General features: G+C 36.0%; 1 protein-coding gene across 1 annotated transcript in view; it reads left to right on the plus strand.

Annotated features, from left to right (window-relative positions):
* LOC122792389 (sulfotransferase 6B1-like) overlaps positions 1-17435 on the plus strand; it is an 82592-nt gene extending 65157 nt beyond the window's left edge. The window contains exon 3 of the mRNA XM_044060176.1: positions 17247-17435. Within this exon, the coding sequence (XP_043916111.1) occupies positions 17247-17435 (189 nt within the window). The remainder of the gene's footprint in view (positions 1-17246) is intronic.
* The last annotated feature ends 6116 nt before the right edge of the window (positions 17436-23551 follow it).

Genomic DNA, 23551 nt, shown 5'->3' on the forward strand with positions numbered 1-23551 from the left:
GATGCCTAATCAGACTGTCACAGTAAACAAATGCTAATAAATAAATACAAAAGTGATGGACACAGACTATGAAAGACAAATTTGTAATAGAAAAAGAATGCAAGTTTAGTAGCACAAAATGTATGCTTTACTCTGGCACGATATGAATATGGATTATTAGTTTGGAATGTTCATAGGCTGATTGGCAGAAAAAAGGAGAGTGTACTGATTTATGTTTACAGTAGTATAGCACAGATTGTAATATTATGGGAAGTACATCTGAATCCTAAAGAACCTGAAAGTTTAAAAAAGAGTAGGAAGGATGGTTTCTTTGCTGCAACAGAAAGGGATCTAAATACTAGAGTGAGGAGCTAATAAGAGCAGGCAGGGAAGATTTGTATTGACAGAAGCTTGTTGGCAGGGTGTGGGAATTACTCTCTACTACACTACATATTCTATTGAAAGCAGCAAGAAAAGATGTGAAGAATGGGAGAAGTTGTAGCTTTTCAACAAGACTATGGTAGTAGCTGCTGATTGAAGCACCATAGGAATAAGGAAGATGCTTTTGGAGGTCCAACATGTCTTGGATGAGGGAAGATGCTTAGCGAAATATGTATTTTGAACTTACTGATGTGATGAAAATAAGACTGAATTAAGTGGTATATACATATGTTTCAGCTAAATTTGGTTCTTGTGCAAGATTACATGGACCATATTACAGTATTATTTCTATATATATTGTTTAAGTCATGAAAGCACATCCGATGATAGTATCAGATAGACATCTTTAAACATTGGCAGTTTCCAGTATTTCTTCTGAAACTGAAGCCATTTAATGATTGGGTAGGTCAAACGTCAACTGAAATGTTACATTTGAAACTGAGCAACATCAACTGGAATGTTAGATTTGAAACTGAGCAGTTAAGAGCCTGCAAAGAATTAGGGTAACTGTAAATTGAAGATTAAAAGTGTGTCCTCAATGAAGGCTAGTGAGATGTGGAATAATAGACAGAATAAATAAATATTTAGAGGGTTGTAAAAAGGTAAAAGATTTACAGAAGCAAAAACGTAAAAGTGGAACACAACAGGTTAAAGAGCAATTGCAAGGAGTTGGAATGTCTGTGCAAGAGTACTTTGAAAATATGATCAAACATGCAGAAATGGTTGTAAAACAATTGTTTATTTTCAATAACCCTAAAGCAAACTTTTTGTTGGCTCATTGTTTGAGGCAACAAAACGTTGAAGGGTTAACAACTAAAATCACAAGCTATGAGAAAGGAAGGAAAGAATTAGGCCTAGAAAAAACTATGAATTTTAATGGTAAATTAATGAGTCCACTATATAAACCAGATGTAAACTGTATAAACCAGATGTAGAGACGGATTACAACACACAAGAAATGGTGACCTATTTGTGAAAATTACAACTCCCTCAGCTCACAGAAGTAGAAAGTGGGCATTTAATATCAAAAATAAAGGAAGCTGACATTAAAGAAGCAATGAGGAACAAGAATACAGGGTGTCACTCATTTGTCTCCACGACATAATACAAGAAGGCTTGGATTTTTGTTCAGAACACATCAGAATGGATAGGAGCATCATTAAATATGAATTAACTAGTTAACAGACAGAGCTTACATAGATAAATGCTTACATCTCAACAGTTAAGTACAAAATGCCAGTCAGGCTTGCATGTGCTCAATATTTATGCACTTGCGCAAGCCCTTGGATAGCTTCTTAAAGGTATATACACACATATATACTGATCTACATCCTTCCTCTTAAAAAGATTGCCCTTTATGCAAAACAATGTTACAGCTAGACATGCATTACTATGTACATCAGGAGCAAAACACAATGTTCATGTCCAAGTTGCTTCATATCTGCTACAGGGTTTGAGATTTGACTACATCTTGTGACATAACAGTTGGGAGTAAATTTAGCAACAGGGACATTCTGCGGTGCACAACTCGCATCAGAAACTTCTGGCTTCGTCGTAGGAATAGGCATGTCCTCTGGAACTGGAACATTGGACAACACACTCTAAGATGGCCTTTGAGAAAGACTCTTATCTACTGTGGTATAGACTCAGACCCAGTCTCAAATGCTTCCAATTCCACATAAAAGTTGCTCCTTCTGATTCCACATTGTATAATCTTGGCTCTGGACCATGCATCCCTTACCACTTCTCTCTTGCAGTAGATTGAGTGGTTTACTGGTCTTATCATAATAGGACATGCTAGGTTAGGAAGTAAGTCTGTCTCGAACCAATTGGAGTAAGAGCCTACTAACATCAAATAATGTTAACCATTCCACTCAATGATATCAGTGGCAACTGTCGACCAAGGTAGTTCCAGAATCTGGTTAAGCTGAAGTGGTTCCTTCTGTTGATGTGGCTTTGTATTATTACACACACTGAACAAGATAAAAATGTCTTGCGACATAGAAAACCAAAATACGAGACCTCTTGCCCTTCTTTTGGTAGATTCTGTTCTTGGGTGACCACAGTGCAAGATAGTAATGTACTTTGCTTGCAGGGACTTTGGAACAATTACTTTCGGACCTTTCATTATGATAAATTTGTCAGACAAAATCTTATATCTATATAAAATAAGGTTACACTTTTTGAGGTAAACTAGATTGCCTTGATAAAGTGGTTCAACCTTTGTAAAACTGGATTGTGGCTGTGTGACCTCTCAGTTCATCAAGACTTGTGGAAGCAAAATTTCTCACTTCCATGACTTCAAAATCAAGGTTTTCATTCTTGTGCTGCGCTGTGGTGTTTCTGGGTGATCTGGATAATGTATCGGCAAGATAAAGAAGTTTGCCTTTGTTGTAGACAAGATTTGAAATTATACTTTTGCAATCTCGGCATCATACCTTACAGTCTGGCTGGAACTGAATGCATTGCTTTCTCAAGATAGTAACTAGAGATTGGCAGTGTGTGTTGATCTGGATAGGTCTACCATAAATATAATCATGGAACTTGGAACATGCAACTTGGAACAACTGTCAAAAGCTCTTTCTTGATCTTGCATACTGCATCTCAGTTTGAATAAGAGTACTCTATGCATGAGCGGTGCTGAAAATTGACTCAAGTCTGGAATGAACTTGCCTAGGTAGTTGACCATGCCAAGAAAATGTTGCAGGGCTTGAACATTTTCTGGAGCTGGCATCTCGAGAATGGCTATTTGCTTTGAAGGGTCTGGTCATAAGCCTGTACTGATATACATGACCAACACAAGTAACATCTTATCTTGTAGCCAGAATTTGCATTTGTGTGGATTGAGCTTAAGTTTCAGTTGACGTACCCTTCTAGGACTTATCTGAGGTTTCTGTCATGTTCTGCTTCTGCTTCATCACAACCTCCAACAAGTGTGTTATCTACTATAATAGCACAAGGATACCCAGAAAAAAAGTTGTTCCATTGCACATTGAAAGACTTCATTTGCAGAATTTATCCCAAATGGCATTCTCAAAAATCTGTACCTGCCAAACGGAGTACTGAAAGTAGTGGATTTCTTGTAAAGCTGAATTTGCCAAAATAAACTCTTTGCATCTAAGACAGAAAAGATTGTGTAATTTGCATCAAGGCTGTGCACGTTGGATGATGAGGTCTTCTTTGTGCTTTGTTCACATCTCGTGGTTTGATACATATTTGGATGTCATCCCAGCTTTTCTTATGAGCTACCACCATGGAAGAATGCCCATTCAATTGGTGTTGCAAATAGACAAATTATACCTTGTCACACCATTTTATCTAGTTTGGCTTTGACTCTGTCCTGCATGGCTATTGGAGCTTTATGTGCTGGCCTGTTAACTTGGCTGACGTCTGGGTCTAACTCCATGGAATACACAACTGGTAGTTTACCTAGTTTGTCTTGGAAAAGAAACATAGGTAGAAAAAATGTGCTGGGCAAAATTAGAGTAGTGGTCTTTCAAGCTAAATTGGTGGACTTGTTAAATGAAAGCAGTCCCATTTTTAAACTGTGTCTGAGTCCTAATAATGACTGGACATGCCTCTTGACCACATAAAATAAGTCGTAGCTTCTGCTCTGCTGGAAGTAACATGAAAGCACTACCTTCTGTTTGAATTTCTTCACCTCCATAAGCAACAGGTTTCGCACACCTTGCCAAATCAAGCCTTTCACCATGATGTACTCTAGCAAATTTTTCTGTAGACATAACATTGCGCTTGGAACCTGTGTCAAATTTGAGCTCTATGGGTTTGCCATTTATCTGAAAAGTACAAAATACTTCATTCTTTGCCTTTAAATCTGCTGCATTGATCATTTCATGAAGCACTGACACACCGTCAACATAGAGTAGAGTTGCCACAGTCTTAACTGATCAACTCGTTTCTTAAAATGTTCCCTTTTACTAGAATGTGGGCCTTTTGATTTACAAAACCTTTTGAAATTATTCTATTTATTGCATGTGTGGCATTGTTGACCAAAAGCTAAACATTTTTACCTTTTAGATTCATGGTTTCCACCACAACTATGGCAGTTGGCAATGAAACTAGGTTAGGGCCCATGCTTTGTTTGCTGACTTACTGTTATGCTTCACTGAGACTGTGCGAAGTCTAGAGTTTACTCGAAAGTTCTGGGGCTTACCAGTGATCGCTGCAGGGATTACAGTTGCTACCATGTGCTTGGGCCAGTTTCTTTTAATAACGTGCTGCATACTATCATCATGAACTTTATCACTGTGCCTTCTAGAGCAATTCTCATTTGTAAGCATATTTGTGTGTTTTTCTGTGAGTTTGTATATCTGACCAATCTCAATGGCCTTCTTCAAAGTTAAATCACTATCACGAAGCAAAATCTTTCTCACAGCATTTATGCTACACACAAGTCTGTCATTTATCATCTCATCCCTTAAGACACCAAATCTGCATGTTTTAGCCTCATTTCTCAGGTCAGTTGTATATGCTGCAAAAGTTTCACCAGGATTTTGATGCCTTTGTAAAATAAGTGCCTTTCCATTGTAACATTTGTCTGGGGATTATACATTTCTCTAAATTTACAGTTTAAGCACTATGGGTCCTCCCTTGACTCAGCCGGTACAACAATATGACTGTTTCCCCTGTCATGTGTAGATAGCAGGTGCATACAGAAATGAACGTTCTCTTTCAATGGCTTCTGACCCAGCTAAATTATACAGAATAAATGTATTTGTATGGTCATCTTTATCTGAAAATGCAACCTATATGAAAATGTCGTACTCTTGCTCAACACACTCCTTCTCAGCAATATTACTGTCAAACACAAGTCCAGTAGGTTTTTGAACTCCATCTGCCATGCCCACAAAGTGTACACAAGCACACTGAAAATATATCCTTTGTAATTATTTGCAAACTTTACTGCGAGCTTGCAAAAACATTCAGATGCACAATAAACTTTGCGAAATATGCTCTGTAATGGCTGTACTCTGCGAAATAGCTTTGTAATGACTGTATTTCTGTATAATAGCTTTACTGTAACAGTGCACAAACATGCAAACACTTTATACACTTCTGATAACTCGAATATCTATGCTTAATACAAAAATACACAATGTGAAGTTTAATCTCGCCTCCATTCTTACTGATGGGTTCGGAGCTGACCATCGGCTCCGATTTGGCCAAATAGCAAAGCTGGAGGTCTCAGAACAGCTCAAGGCCAAAGCCCTGTCCCACAATGCACCACTACATTCCCCAGATCTAGTTTGCTGCTGCAATTGGTCAGGTGTTCTCTACAGCTGTTGGCTGTTGGAGAGAAGTTGTGTATTTTCAGTCAAAAATTTCAAAGTTTAATAGCTGTTGTTAGTTAGTTTATATATTGTGCTGTTAATCTGTTTTTTCAGATTTTTATAGTTGGCAGATAGCTTTTCTTGTTGGGCTTGGCCCTTTTTTTCTGGTATCTCTATCCCAAGCCGAGTTGGGCTTTGCAGTTTTTGGTGCATTTTTTGTTAGCCGGTTAGGCTTTGGCTGTTTTTTGGCCCTTTTGTTTTCATTAGCCTGTAGGGCTTCTTTACATTTTGAAGTTAGCTGCCGCCTTATTAGCCGGTTAGGCTTATCTTTTGGCATTATCAGGGACGGACAGCCCAAGGTACTTGGCAGACTCACAAGGCTCATTTGCACATAAATGTCCTGGAGATGAGAGCAGTTCTTCTAGCGTTGCAGGCCTTTCAAGACTCTCTTCCCTTTGGCACGATTACAGTCAAGTCGGATAACATGTCAGTAGTCTGGTACATTAACAATCCAGGAGGAACCAAATCCTACCCCATGTGTTGAGAGGCTGTGAGATTGTGGAATTGGGCAGAGTCCACCCAGCATTTTCTGACTGCAATGCATATCCCAGGAAATCCAACGTAATAGCGGACAGACTCAGTAGAGCTATTCAGCTACCTCATGAGTGGTCTATCAAGAACGAAATAGCAGAAATGATTTTCCGCAGATGGGGCCAGCCTTTCTGCGATCTTTTTGCCACCCCCACAAACACCAAGTGCAGTAACTACTTTGCCCTGATCCCTCAACAGGGACAATCCCCAAGGGACGCACTTGTCCATGATTGGCCTCCAGGACTTCTTTATGCTGTATTGCAGAAAGCCAGTTTTCTGGGCAGGACACTTATCTTGATTGCCCATATTGGCCTCATCAAATTTGGTTCCCCTTTCTGAAGCCTCATCTATAAGAGGAGCCTTGGATCCTGAACCCAGTGCCAGATCTGTTGACCCACTTGTCAGGAGCTCTTCACCCCTCTCTTTAGTCCATCAAACTGACAGCTTGGCTGCACCAATTCCCAGAATAGCCAGGTTCCAGAATGTATCAGAAGAAGCTCAACATATCCTGTTGTCGTCTTGCAAATCTTCTACTAGGAAACCTTACCTCAGTAAATGGAAAAGGTTTTCCATCGTGGCACAGCAGAATAACATTGACACTTTCCGGCAACTGTATCTGATATACTGGAATTCCTAATGAAACTGTTCAGTGAAGGAGTTGCAGCGGCTATCATTCGAGTCCAACTCGCTGCTGTTTCTAATTTTCATTTAGGTGCATCTGAAAATGGTAGGTCTCATAAGCTGGCTAAGGCCTTTTTGAAGAGTACGATGCACTTAAAACCACCGATCAGATCTCCTACTACTCCCTGGAACGTAAATCTAATCTTATCCAAAATTATTCTTCTGCCCTTTGAACCTGCCTCTTCTTGTGATCTGATGCATCTTTCTTGGAAGACCATTTTCTTGTTGGCCATTACGTCAGCACGCAGAATTTCAGAATTGCAAGCCTTTTCCATTAAGCCATCTTATCTGATATTTCATAAAGATAGGGTTTCCCTCAGGATGAATCCATTGTTTCTACCCAAAGTATGTTTGGAATTCACTCTAAATCAGACAATTGAGTTGCCTGTTTTCTTTCACAACCATTCAAACCAATTTGAGTATATGCTTCACAAACTGATGTGCATCAACAACTTTGTTTTTATTTGGATAGAACAAAAGATCTCAGAAGGGCTGATCAGCTGTTTGTCTCCTTCTCAGATTCAAGAAAAGGTGCACCTGTCTCCAAAACTACCTTATCGAAATGGCTGTCTGTATCTCCTTTATCTACAGTGAAGCAGGTATTGCATTACACAAAAAGGTCAAAGCTCATTCTACAAGGACGGTTTCTGCTTCTGCAGCTTTCTTTACCAGGTTACCCATAGATTCTATTTGTGCAGTTGCCACCTGGTCAAATCCACATACCTTTATATCTCCTTACAAAGTGGACAAGGCTTCTAGGGACAGAGCTTCATTTGGATCTGCTGTCCTGTAACAGGTACTCCCGTAAGCCAACCAAGATTGTGGTGCTGGGGATGCTACCCATCAGTAAGAATGAAGGCGAGATTAAACAACTTCACATTAAGAAGTTATGTACTTGGTGAGAATAACTCACATGGAACGTTATGGTAAGTACATAACTTCTTTTGCGGAATTGTGGTCATTTCCCTTTATTTTATTCGTTTTATGCAATTTGGACATTATTTCAAACATATTCTGTAGTAATTTGAAAATTTTTATCATTATTGTACATATCTGTTTATGTGAATATTGTTTAGAATGTTCTGTTTGCCTGGTTTCATTTTATGCAAAAGAAATTGTGCTGAGCAAGTTTTAATATCTGAAATTTGTTTCTGACCTGTTTTGCGAGGTTTTCACATTTGGGAACAATCCACTCCTGTATATTCCGCCAGCATCTAAATAAGTGCCTTAAATCGTTTTAGCCAAGCCATTTCTGACCTCATGGCCCCTTCTGTATGCTTCTAACTCCATGGCTTTTTAGATGTGCTGCTTCTGACACCATGTCCTTTTAGACATGCCACTTCTGGCACCATGTAGCGTGTTCATCTCTAATACATAACAAGAAGGCTTGGAATGTCATTCAGATGCTTTAATACATACAAACACATCAGGATGGATAGCAGCAGCATTAAATATGAACAACCCAGTTAACAGACAGAGCTTACATACATGCATGCATGCTTATATCTCAACAGTTAACCGCAAAATGGCAGTCAGGCTCGCACGTGCTTAGTATTTATACACTTGTGCAAGCCCTTGGATAGCTTCTTAAAAGTATATGTACGCATGTTGATGTACACATGGAAATCCCCTTGTAGTTGAAAAAATATTTTGATCTTACTTGCTTACTGCTTGCTGCTGCTTGCTGTGGGATGGATCTGAAGTGTTCTTAAGACACTCAGTCTTGCTGGCTGGATTCTGCTAAAATTCAAAGTCTAGTTATATTTGCATTCACAGTCTGTTGCATACAGAAACTTGCAGAATATACACTGATGAGAGAATATACTTTGCAGCATCAACTTTAGAGAGCAGTAACAAATAACTTTTTAATAAATAATAACGGAAACATGTTGCAGGCTTAAAGTACTGTTCCAACTTTACTTCTCATATAGTACAGATGATGTGAGAGATATAACATTTACCTTAGGACCGTGTCCCTACCATACCTCTAACATAGCTGGATTTATACAGCTCTTTATATACACTTTTTAGTCATGCATAAACATATTTTTGAGGAAACACATTGTTCTGTATTCTATTTTGGAGAATTGCTTATCCTGTAGAAACAATACTAAGCTTCCTTGTTTAACAATGTCTTGTAAGATACCAGCTTTTCTGACAGTGTGAATATCCTGTAACAGTGTCCTAATGTCCATGTAGAAAAACATATTTTTGAGAAAACACATTGTCAGAGATCAGCTTTTCTGACAGTGTGAACATCCTGTATTTTATTTGGATCTTTGTATAAAAACATCTTCATATCCGTCATATCCTGTTTTTCCATGCAGAAAAACATATTTTGAGAAAACACATTGTCACAGTGTCATAAACATTGTTTTTTTATATATTGTGTCCATTATTTATAATAACACATGTATGTCAGTGTTCTAAAAAAGATTTTGCATTTTTTTCTTGCATACATCATCATTTGAGTCTGTAAGGAATAATGTCCATTCTTTAAAAGCAGATTTTGTATTTTTTGCTCTTGCATACATCCTGTTTGAGTCTGTAAGGAAGAATGTCCATTCCACAGATTCCTTTTTTTTCCCATGGTCATTTATTATGTATGACTGCACATATTACTAAACTTAACTTTTCTGCATTTAAGCAAGCCTTTTCTTTCAGCATATTTACAACATAATTAATTTCAGATTTATATTCATAAAATCTAACAATTCTCTGTTTTTTTAAACGTATCAAAACATTTTATATAGAAAACACAAGAAACAAACCTTTAGTTTGATACAACAAATCAAAATGCAATTTTACATGGCCAATACAATGATATTAAGTATTACTACCAACACTGAATGTATTTAACATCTTTTTCTTTTGCAGACCATTCTGTGAAAAAAATTATCAGTTATGAGGATCAATTTATTCTTTTGCAATCACATAATTTAATTTATGACTTAGAACTGTTTCATTAACTCTTTGCAACTGTTGAATTCATTAACTCTTTGCAACTGTTGAATTAACTATAAGACAAGAACCATGTGCTACTGCAAGCATTTATACACTACTGAAAACACACAATTTCAATGTCATTTTAACCATAACATTGTGGTCATGTCTTTGAACTGCCCATTAACATCTAGATAATAAATATTTGAAAGCAGTTATTTTACTGGGGTAAAACCAGTGATATTACAACTTGACAAATTAGTTTTGAACTTATTACAATGTATCCTGATCAGTATGTATTTACACAGACTGTTTGCTGTTCATGCATTTCAATCCTTTAAATATGTTTTCACATTCATTACTAGACATTAATCTCATTTGTTCTGAATTCTTCTGCATTTGTACATTTAGTCTAATCTTACAAATTTAATAACATTAATATTAAGCAAAATCTTGGAAAATGTTTGTCTCTTTAGAAATATCTAGTGGAATTGACACCAAATGCATATGTTCTGTTATTTTAAACTACATACTCAACAATTATTAATATTCATTTTAAATCATCTCTTGTTTAACCATTATGATAGCTATTAACAACTTGTAAAATGTCTTATCCTGTCAGGTTTAATCCAGTTTACCAGTATTTCTAATACCTGTTTTTTCCCCTATAAAAGAGTATTGTCAAGAAGGAATGAGATATTTTTTCCTCTAGCTTTATTTTAGACCCTTGTTGTTTATTCTTTCTGTAGCTTTATTTTAGACCCTTGTTGTTTATTTTTCCTGTAGCTTTATTTCAGACCCTTGTTGTTTATTTTCTGTAGCTTTATTTCAGACCTAACTTTATTTCAAACCCTTGTGCAGTACTGCTTATATAGTCAGTGTAAATTTACCTGCCCTATGCTGTGAGAATAGAAGGTATGTCAGCCCAACACTTTGGTTATACATTTATTTTATTAGGTTACTAAATAAAGCTTTCACTGTATATTACCTCTAGTAGGTATTTACACCCTCCTGCACAATTGATTTGAACTGTATGTATACTGTAGCCCATTTGCTGGCTGTACTTGATGCAACTGAGTTTTAACATTTACTTGCAAACAGATTATAAGTGACATCTATGCGTAAACATTTTAACAATTATGTTTTAATAACAATGATGCTTTAGAAAAACTCAAGCTACTTGCCTGGCAATCAGTCTTGTTGTTTATCTTATCTTTCCAGCATTTCCTGTAACTATTCATTCAGTCTAGGAAGGTCTGAGCTTACATTTCATACTCTGTAAACTATAATTAATTCTTTTGGCATTTTTCCTTTAATGTGATTGTGATTTGCATAACTATGCATTTATACAACATAAATAGACATCATTTTTCAGTATTTTTTATTTATTTATCTATTTAACTGCCCTGCCATTAATTTTACAAAACTGTTTGAATAATACCATCTGTGATTTTCTTTTTAAAATTCAGAACTTTAACTGTTTGGTGTTACTATATAATTATAAACAAATTGTAAAAAACAAAATAGATATTAGTTTAACCAACACATTTATATTTCTATTATTTATATTTGCTGTTGTCTGCCTTTTGCTTTTGTGTATTGTAAACAAATGTACTCTAGATGAAAAGAACACACATGCATGTCTGTCTTGTATATGTATATCTTTATACAAGCATGTCATGTCTTGTGACTTTAAATTTTTACTCATCTATTTTGACTGTGCTAAGAATGGCATTAGACATCAGATCCTACCATCCTACTATGTATGTTTAACCATTTAAACATATTATAAAATATATTTCTTTTGCACAGATGAACTGTGTATGCAGGAAGTTCCCAGTCTTTGTCAGTTCAGCTAATTTATTCTGTTGAATTTCCAGTAATGTTGCATGGTCTTTCTGACATTCTTTAGTAAGCTGTTCTGCTGAATTTGAAACTCCTATGCACTTTTGAAAGATGTATGTATAACTTGTCTAAGCTTCCTGAACTCATTGTGTCTGTCTTTTTTCTATCAGTAACTGATTTGACTCACATGTGGTGACAGGACATAACTGTTCAACATCAGAATGTAATGGAAACACTTTACCCTTAGATCTGTCTTTACAGTCTATTTTTTTAGCAATATGATGCAATATTATTTTATGGCATAATACACAAAATGCAGTTTCAATAAACATTTGTCATATTTCACATGGTTTTCTTTGAGATACCAGTCAAATATTGTAATACATTTGCATAATGCCTTACTATCAACCTGCCCTAATAAGGTTTTACATTTACTAATGTGCTGTGTATACCAACATAGCAATTTACTAAAGTTTGGTTTACTCCTGCATGAATTATAAATAATATCCATACTGTCTAATATACAAAACCAGTGAGCAAGAAAACAGGTGATCAGGCTGTTGTTGCAGATGGCCAAAGTCACTTGAGCTGGGAAAGCACAACAGGCAGTGGACTGATGGGCTAGTGGATATCCTTTCTTGAACTAGTCTCTTACTACTGCAAGCTGCATAAACTGGAATACTTCTGTTTAGGATTTACACAAATGTTAGTTACTGCAATTTGACTGAAATGACCCTCTGCAGGGCTTACCATCACTCTTCCTGTGTTTGAATGTTCAAATGCAGGCTAGCTTGCCATTGAAAAAAATATATGGAGCTAGTCACTCCTGCCTGGCTCGCCATTGAAAAAATATTTTGATCTTACTTGCTTACTGCTTGCTGCTTCTTGCTGTGAGATGGATCTGAAGTGTTCTTAAGACACTCAGTCTTGCTGGCTGGATTCTGCTAAAATTCAAAGTCTAGTTATATTTGCATTCACAGTCTGTTGCATACAGAAACTTGCAGAATATACACTGATGAGAGAATATACTTTGCAGCATCAACTTTAGAGAGCAGTAACAAATAACTTTTTATAATAAACCACAAAGGAAGCGCTGCAGGCTTAAAGTACTGTTCCAACTTTACTTCTCATATAGTACAGATGATGTGAGAGATATAACATTTACCTTAGGACTTGTGTCCCTACCATACCTCTAACATAGCTGGATTTATACAGCTCTTTATTTACACTTTTTAGTCATGCATAAACATATTTTTGAGGAAACACATTGTTCTGTATTCTATTTTGGAGAATTGCTTATCCTGTAGAAACAATACTAAGCTTCCTTGTTTAACAATGTCTTGTAAGAGACCAGCTTTTCTGACAGTGTGAATATCCTGTAACAGTGTCCTAATGTCCATGTAGAAAAACATATTTTTGAGAAAACACATTGTCAGAGATCAGCTTTTCTGACAGTGTGAACATCCTGTATTTTATTTGGATCTTTGTATAAAAACATCTGTTCTTGTGTCATATCCTGTTTTTCCATGCAGAAAAACATATTTTTGAGAACACATTGTCACAGTGTCATAAACATATCCTGTTTTAGGAAACATATTGTGTCCATTTTTTATATGCAGAATAACATGTCAGTGTTCTTTAAAAGCAGATTTTGCATTTTTGTTCTTGCATACATCCTGTTTGAGTATGTAAGGGAAAAATGTCCATTCTTTAAAAGCAGATTTTGTATTTTTGCTCTTGCATACATCCTGTTTGAGTCTGTAAGGGAAGAATGTCCATTCAGCAGATTCCTTTTCCAAGCCATGGTCATTTAGTATGACTGCTGATCACATATTACTAAACTTTGTTTCTGCATTTAAGCAAGCCTTTTCTTTCAGCATATTTACAACATAATTAATTTCAGATTTATATTCATAAAATCTAACAGTAGTGATAGAATTCCAGTAGAAGTTTGGAAAAAGGAGCAGGAGGTAAGTCTGGCTAGTACTTTTTAACAATATTTCCTAGCTGGGGATGTGCCCATGGCACAGAAAGAAATAGTAGTGACAGTCATACCAATGGGAGGGAGCATGAACTTGATCCTTGGTCACATAGCCCCATTTTGATTTTGTAGCACGACTACAAAGAGTTTATGATAATTTTGGCAAAAAGAATGGCAAATATATTGTCAAGAGTACTAGTGCTGGATCAGTGTGAGTTTATAGAAGATGGGCAAAGATTTGAGGATATTAACATGACCCTTATGATTCAAAAGGCTCGATTGGACAACAATTGTATATTAATGTTAATTGGTCTGCATTCCAAATAAAGCACTTGATAGAGTGAGTTGAGAAATTATGAAGAGATCTTTTGAAGCGTTTGGTGTTCCATAAACATGGACAACATTAGTAGTATTTAATATCAACAGAGGAGCTCAAGCTAGGAAAAGTGAGTTAGTGAGATCTCAAGCATTTAGCCTTACAAGAAGAAGTAGGCAGAGATGCTCACTTTCACCATTACTCTCTGTTTTTAGAGCCATTAGCTAGGGACATAAGATAGTCAAACATTTATTGGATATAAATGGAGAAATACTAATGAGAAAATATGCATTTTTGTGTTACCAGTCTGGAACATGATATAAAATTATATTTGGTAAACTAAAATATTTTAATATAGCAAAATATAAAGTTAAATGAAGCAAAAACAAAGGCTATATTAATGAATTGTGCTATAATGCATGACTTTTTGTGGGGTCAGTACAACATGAGATATTTGGGAATTTGGTTGACATGAGATGCTGAGCAAGCAGATACAGAAATTACTCAAAAGGTTATTAGCAAGATAAGACTACAAACATTGTCATTTATGGACAACAACAGTAAGTTACAAACAATTAAGATGTGTTTAGTCCCCCTTTTTATGTAGGTCAGTCTTATAAGTTTCAGCCATGTGATTAGATATGGAAGAATATGAAAAAAGAAATTAAGTAGTTTCTTTTGTATAACAAAAGGGAAAGAGTGAAATGAGAAAACCAGTAGTGACAAAGGAACAGGGTGATTTGGGACTTTCAGATTTGGAGACATATTTATTATAAGGCCACACAACTTAGATTAATTTATTTGAATCAGGACACAAAATATATGCCTAAATGGAAGAACATGAAAGGTACAGTGCTTGATGAGGTAATGACAGGATCACACATGGGCATTTGTGCAGATATAGGAAGGGAATATAAAGAGCATTATGTACAGCCTTATAAACACATCTTTGTTTTAAGGTCGGTAGATCTTGAAATAATGGAATAACACCAGTGGATTATACAAAATTTAGTAATGAGAAATACACAGAAGAAAATGCAATGACAATCTGATAAGAAAGAACAAAGAACCAATATTCTGGAAGTGGATGGTAAAAGAAGATAATTAGCCAACATTTTGGGTTATCAAATTCAGATCAACTTGCATATAAAGGTCTAATGTTAGAATTCAAAGAATATATACACCGATTGTATACTAATTTTGTTAAACCTCAAACAGTAGATTTTATAACTGAGCCCAGAGCAGAAATGGCAGACTGAAAGAGCTTAGCAAGTAGAGCATATGAGGCAATATCATATCTGAGAGGACAATAAAAGATAAACATAATATGAAGTGAATGATTAAATAAGTTATTGGGTATAATCAGTAGGCGAGAATTATGTTTCAACCTAGATGTAGAACTAAGTTAAGAAAACGTAGCATTTTTGCTTAAAAAATCTTTGCACAAATATTTGTATACCCCTACAAACCTGAAAAATGTTCCTACAGACAAAAGGCATATGTTGGATATGTGATGGTTCAAGAAAGAGGTTTTTGGAAATGTAAGGGGTCACTTAATTTAAAAAATGACTGGGTCACTTCATTTAAAAAATGACTGGAATATGTTAAGTGTTATACTTGTAAAATAATTTAACCTCATTGTAGAGATGTTTTTGTTCAGTTGGTAGAAAGTAACATGTACTCAAGAGGTTGAGGCATTGTTCTCTTTAGTGCTGCTAAAAAGCTAGAACTAGAAAATGGAAAGACAAACCATCAATAAGAGAGCTTCCTGATCATTTCTTACTGTTTAGGAGGAAATGCAGTATTCAAAGCAATAAGCTTTTGGAATGTGATGATGCTTGGCATTTGAGCTCTGTGGGCAACTGTCAGTGGGTTTGTTTCCACTGTTAAGAGGTACCCTCTTGAATAAGACCTTTTAAGCACTGCATTTTCCTAATTGAGGGTTAATGTACACTCTATGTAGGATGTTCTACATTTAATTTATTGCATTATTTTAGTATACAGTGGACTCCCTGTTATCCGGCCTCTCTTTAACCAGCCATCAAATTTCTCCATAGTCCTATCAGCCATCAAATTTCTCCATAGTCCTAGCAAAAGACAGCAGAGAAGAAAAACACTTCCACATCCTCTGGACTAAATAATGACAGACATTTGAGTTTTAGACTTCATATTCATTAGAAAAATGTATACCAACTCTAATCATGTTATTCTAGCCGATTTATAACCTATAAATATTATTTTGTATGCTTTTTCTGATTAACCAGCCATTCGTTTATCCAGCCTAAGGTCCTGTCCCTCATGGGAGTCTACTGTATTACATCACCACTTCTGAATTTTTCTTCTGGTCAGCTTGCCCTCTGGTAGAGGCTGTACATCACCACAGTTATGCTATGGATGATGTTTTAAATCCTGATGTTTTGATTCCATCTAGTTTTGTGTGTTACTGTTTTGGATATGGTAACGGTATTGTGGTTATGACTTGTGCCATTTCCAATTTGGGTATGGTGCTTTTTCCGCAAAACTTTACTTGTTAACATTAATGCTTATTTAGATAGTGTAACTAGATCATGACTGAAAACGAGACATTGTGGTCCATTCCACCTACTTGCTCAGAAAAAGTAAACAAATTTAGTTTTAATGTCTCTTAATTAAATTTAGATAAGTAAAATTTAATTAAGGTCTTCTTAATGTCATTAGTGTCGCGTGTAATGTAGTTGCTGGACTGGTGTGGTACAAGAGGATGGGTTTACTGTTTACCCACATTAGCAGTAGCAGCTGTCTGGTTAGGCACTGCAGTGTTGCACAATGAGTTGCATTTGTAACCGTTTCTGCTGCAGTTACATGCTGGCATTTGAACCTTTGTTGCCTAAATGCATAACTTGACAGGTAGAGTACTGGTTTCCTGCTTTAAAGGATGTGATTACTGCCTTTCCTGATGACAGCAAACTGGAGACTGGTGAAATTAAACATACAGGTGCTGCTGAATGTAACTGATGTGTGTTTATGTACATTAAGGTGGACTGAAGATTCTTGTTGGCCCTAGCTCTGTAGCTGTAAAATCCAGGGTGTTATGAAGAAGAAAGTAATTTTAGAAAGTTATAGCTGATATATACTGATCTCTAGCAATGATCTGGTTTGCCTTTTCAACAGTTTATATACCTATGCTTTTACCCAACAGGAATATGAAGAACAGATGGACCCTAGAGTTTTTGGAACACACTTAACTTATAATCTCATTCCCAGATCTTTTTTTGAAAAACAAAATAAGGTACAGTTGCTTTTTCCTTCCTCCTTTTATATGAAAAGTTTATTTTCATTCATACCTGAAAAAATAGATTTCTGTGTTAAGGAAGGTAGTGCATGGTGATTTTCAGCCATGACCCATGGTCAAGACACAGAACTGTTTTTAAATGTAAAGATTTAAGTAATGTATAACAAATTACCTAGATACTGTTGAAAAAAAGTTCGAGAAGATCATGGAAAGAAAATAATCATAGAGAACACATTACAATACATAACCCTAACATCAGGTCATCATTTTGTAATACAGTTTGAAGGAAGTATCATGGCCACATAATTACAGACACATTAGGCAGCCAGTGCAAGAATAGGATACAGATGGCAAAAAATGAGGACCAGCCCTTTAAAAAATGAAAAAAAAGCTTGACTTAAAACTGCAGTCACCAACGTCTGGCACACACCACATTTGTAATAGGGAGTCTAATGTCTCCCGTGCCAGTCATTTGTGGGGATCCCCATCACAACTTAAATACTTCCACTTCAGTGTCACAACTCCCCCATTACTTAATGGGATACCTCTCTACACACGTAATGTGCAGTCTCACTCTGCCTGGCACCACTAATACCCAGACAGTCAGGTGTTACTAACACCCACACAGGTATCTGCCATCATGAACATGGAAAAAAAATACAGTATGATCCATTTTCTGACTTTCTCATCCACCAAACTCTGAATGTGTATTGGTGCGTGCTTATTTTTAAGAATATGAAGCCCACCCCATTAGAGTAATGGAACATTCCTTTCAATGACTGATCTGCATGCTAACATTCTGCCTGTTGGCCATTTGAAAGACGGGATTACAAAAACCAACACGCACGTTTGGGATGAAGGTTATACTTATTGTCGTTGTTAGGTAAGACCTAAGGAAGCTACTAGATGTGCAGACAATTGTTATCAGCTCTGCAAGAGTTTTTAAAAATAACCCTTTCTCCTACTTGATTCATGAGAAAAGTCATGCTAGTTTCATGTATGCTCTGTTATGTTGGAACATGTTCTCTAAGCCACACATTTGAGTTGATGCTTCAGAGCAAAAGTAAGGGAACTAGAAGTTCAATTAACATTTAGTTTGAGATGAACTATATAAAATAATATAAAGCATTTTTTCTTTGGATCTGCAGTGAAATATAAAGACACAATACAAAACAGTGCATTTACAAGTTAAGAAAGAGTGCAATACTGTTCTGTGAAGCTCTTTATTCAGATTCAATAAACATTCATGGAGAATACTGGAGAGGGAGAGTAAAAAAGTCAAATCTGCAGTTATAAAATGTCAGAAATTGTGTACACATTATGTAAACTGTAGCGCTGGCATTGAATTCTGAATGCAAGATAGAAGGAAAAAACAGAAATGTAAGTTGTCAGCCTACAGTAAACTATAATCACACTCAAGTAATTACCCTTGGTTATTAATCTGAGAAACAACTGGGACAGATGCTGAGACTCTTGGGTCAATAATTTGGTTGACTAACAGCTGTAAAGCAGAAATCCATTTACTAAAGGCTGATGATGGTTTTACGTTTAGCTGACTGGGTTCTAGTTGACAATATTTCTTTAAATGATTAAGACAACCATTTGTAACACACTGAAGTCAGAACTCCATCATAACTCCAAGTCTTGGCTCAAAAATCAGAGGCAAACCAAAAACAATAACAGGAGTCAAAGCCCAGAATTAGAGAGAGAGTTTAGATATCACTTGCTTATATAATTGGAGAGTTTCAGTACGAACAGGTATTGCATTAGCATGCATTTTCTGAGGAATGTGAAGTCTGAAATTGAAATATCTGTCTAATGACTGCAGTCCTCAACAATTTGCCAGTTCTTTCTCAGTCATGGCTCTAAATGCAACAGTAAGTCTCCTCAGTGCACAAATTATAGAATTTTCCTCAGGAGAAATTTTAATGTGATATTCACCTTGCAGAGACACCGTGCACCTTTTAAATAAAGGGTATTTTCAAGTTATCAATAGTCTATAATGCAAGTGACTGATGGTAAATGTATTATTGTATTGTGTGCCTTATGTTTTTTGTACTTGCAGTGAAGTACTAATCACAGAACCCTTTTTGTTGCACCTGACATACCCTATAACATATTTTTCAAATGCATTGATTTTTAGCATAAATTTTGCATTCCAACATCTGAATTATCATTCAACTGCTTCTGTACTGCATAAATTGCATTACTGATTAAACATTTGTCCTATACATCTTTGTAGCCATTCTGCATACTTGTTCGTGTTTGTGTGAACATTATTACACCATGCCTTCTCAAAACCATAAATCACAGCTCTAGCCGGTCAATAGTGCTTCTAATACTGCTTTTGGAGACAAAATTATTATTCTGCATATGCACATCAATTCTTTTAATTGTTCCAAGCTCTTTGCAAGCATCACACCCCAAAGTATTAGGTTGCATCAGATTCGCTTGAAGTGGCACAACCTGAAGTAATACTTCTTGGATCAGTCAACATAGACTAGCCAGGCTTAACCTGTAGGCTTCCAACTCTGATCAGAATAAGAAAGAAGTGAGCATGGAGACTTAAACAGCTTGCGATTAACAGTAAGATTTGGATTTATGTTCAGACAGAATATTTTATTCAGCCACAGTGTTTATCTTAAATGTTACAGATGTGCTTTTTAACTGATTGACAGGAAAACAGGTTTTGTGTTCTACTGCTATACTGCTAGCAGTTTGAAACTGCATTCAGTACATGCATTTCTTTGGAGACCGTAGACATTTCTACTTTGTCTGCAAAGTAAAATAAATGCTAAAAGCACCTTGCACTAAGCACTTTCGCTTGTTCTTATTCAGGCAACGTCAGAGTTATGCAGGTACTAACATTATTCACTTTTAAATAGGAAGTTTATGCTGACATATCCTGTGTGTAATGCTGGTTAACAAAGTGAACTAAAATGTAAATATTAAAATGCATATATAAAAACTGCATTGTAAAGAAGCCGAAACAGCTAAATTCCCGGTTCCACCGCTGTACTAATGATCAGCTGCTATTACACACATCCTGCCCAAAGGGCCACAGTCCAACTCTCTATCCCCATTCCCATCCGTTAAAGCCAAGTTTATTGACTTTGCATACCTTAGATGTCAGACTAATGAAATAAAAATTCACAATCATTTAACACCCACAGAATTGACCATTACTTATAGCCATTTTTATAACTGTACACCTTAGATGTTTGCTTGTGACAAAACTAATGAGTAAATACATAAACAATTGCCACCGAAGTATGTATCTTCTCATCTGACTGTTTTCAGAATAAAACGTGAAACCCGCTGTACCCCCAAACTTGCCTCTCAGCCTCTTAACTCAAGAATCAAGGTGAAAGATCCTTCCTTCCCATAGAACAAGGAGGTGTAGGATTACCTGATTTGAAGGAATATTTTAGAATTACACAGTGCAGGCTGTTCTACATAACACACAAAGCTATAATTCAGAGTTGAAATGGATGATTATGAAAGGGGGTAATTCAAGAAATAAGCAAAGATTGGGATTTTGGGCACAGATCCTTAAGGAGAACAGTCATACAGAGTGTAAAGCAGGAACTATACTGAGAACTATGCCAAAATGGAAATGGAGAAAGGAGATTCTGACAGTAGGGTGACTGCAATTATGGGTACAAAAAATATGCAAGAGGGGCTGTAGTTGACCAGAGGAAGCTGGCAAAGGAACCAAGCTATTGGGAACCAATAATTAGAGAGGGAGAAGTAGTAGAATGGGAAGATGCCAAGAAGACATTTGGACTGCAGGCTAGAGATTGCCTTCCCTATCAAGGAATGATATCTGAGTACAGGCAAAGAAAAAGGGATAGGGGAATCCTAAACGAAAGATCTGCACTAGTTGAGTTTTTAGTTGAATCTATAACAGAATCCTGTTAAAAAGAATAGTTAATAGGGCATATAAAATATTGCATGACAACTATAGGAGTTATTCAGAGAGGATCAGAAAATATTGGTAAGAGAAATTAGATAAGAGTTTCACAAACAGACACAATGGGAGGACATATGTATGGCTCCCAAAATGCAACAAAATCTAAAGATTTAAGATTTTTGCTGGAAGTTTGTGTGTAGGTACTTTTATACCCCCAAAAGACTCCAAGGAATCTTTCTTCAGGTAGATGGCAAATGATGGACGTATAATGAGAAAAGTAACTGGTACCTGGGAGCATATGTTCTCAGTGTAATGAGTTGGCAGACTGTACAAAAATCCCTACAGAGTACACTTATCAGGAATACTTGGTGAGCAAATGAATGTAACTAAGGAAATTAATTTTTTGAGCTGGGTTACAGGATCTGAATTACATAGGCATAGTAAGGCTTTGTCAAGGTTAATTCCAGTGGCTGCCAAAATCCAGTCATGCTTGAAGTAAATATTGGAACAGAGATAAACGAACAGGAAGAAGGATCTTTAGAAAAGTGTAGAAATAAATTACATAGAAAAAATGGAAACTGTAGGAACAATACATGCAGAAAGATATTTTGGAGAAGTAAGGAGGTTTAAGAGAAGGCAGGAATTGAACAATTAATGTAATGTCGATTTGATTGTATTGTATAGAACAATATATGTGATATATCATGTCTGTAAATGTGAAGTTGTTAATACAGTCTGATTATGTTTTTATAAATGTAAGCTTGCCTATGTCACAAGTGGATAATTCAGTAAAGCTATTAAAGGATCAAGGAGAAACCAAAATAAAATGTGGACAGAGGACCAAAATCAATGACTGATACTGCTTTTAATTTAGGAAGTCTCTAGGACAGTACCACTCCTGTCCACAAATAATTGTGAAATGTGTAAAATGTGTTTTTAATATGTAAATATGACTATGAATAGTTGTAAGAGCATTTTGTTGTGATTTAACAGGTTTTAAAGTTTTTAAGTATTAATGTTTTTAAGAATACAAGGTATACTTTTACTGGTTTTAATATTTTGACATCATGGGGGTGTTGCCTGAATAATTGATTTCAAGCAATTTGATTGGAAGACAACAGGTATAGAAGTTTGTGTTTGTAGTTTTTTTTTTTTTAGGTTATCTAATGAAGTTCCATGTTAATTTGGAATGAAAGTGCTTATCTGCTTTATTAAACACACACTCTCATTGGCAGTTCATTTGGGTTCACACTCAAGTCTCCAGAACAAAAGGCTTTGCATTAGTATGGTTTTTTTCTGAACGCTGTTAAGTCTAAAACATGTGTATCTCTTATTTAATGACTGCGATACTTGCTGCTTTGCCAGAAAAAAAAAACACAAACATTATGAGGAGCAGAACAAACTATATGCTTCAATCAGCAAATTTAGAAAACAGATGAGAACATCTATGCCAGCCCCACCTCATACATATATACATGTTGCGTACACACCCACACACACACACACACTGACAATGTAGCTGTACACCACAGATGAATAATCAAATGAAAATGCATACATTCATAGTGGCAGTTTTTACTTGGATAATTGATGTAAATACTTTTCACAAAACACTACAGCCCCCCCCCCCCCCCCCACACACACACACACACACCTCTAATCCTCTTGGCTCAAGAATCAAGAAAAAAGCAAAAAAATAATGGGGGATAAAGGACCAGAATCAGTGAGGGATATCATGTTGCACTATTGCGCTTATAAATGTACTTAGAAAGTCGTTAAGAGTAATACACTTTGTATCAGTGTGTATTTCTCTGAAGACTACCAAGTCTGAAACTCAAATATACATCATTACTTAGTAATTTGTAAAAATCATTTATATGCCAGACTGAAAAAAACAGCTGTGACAAGGAACTGATTAAAATGTGAGGTACCCCAACAACCAGTACTAAGAGTCATCCCTAGTATAACCTCTTAAATTGTCTGACAGTCACAATGCTTGCACTGGTGTGGTTTCTGACTACTTGTTTGTTACTGGGTGCTGTCTTAATTGACCTATGGTAGTCTGTACTTTTAGACCTATTTTCAGCACTTTTAATCCATTCAGAGAAAATTCACCAATATATACATTCAGTTTAGCATCTTGATTTATCAGTGCAGATGTATGAAATTAAACATTTCAACATCTAGTATTACAAAAGTTAACTTATTTAGCATGTAGAACATTTAACAATTTATTGTATAGTAGTTTAGACATATACACAAACCCTTCCAAATTCAGACAAAAGAATTAAAATATTAC

The sequence above is a fragment of the Protopterus annectens genome, chromosome 1.part2, assembly GCF_019279795.1.
Source record: "Protopterus annectens isolate FY-2018-M chromosome 1.part2, PAN1.0, whole genome shotgun sequence".
Lineage (NCBI taxonomy): Eukaryota > Metazoa > Chordata > Ceratodontiformes > Protopteridae > Protopterus > Protopterus annectens.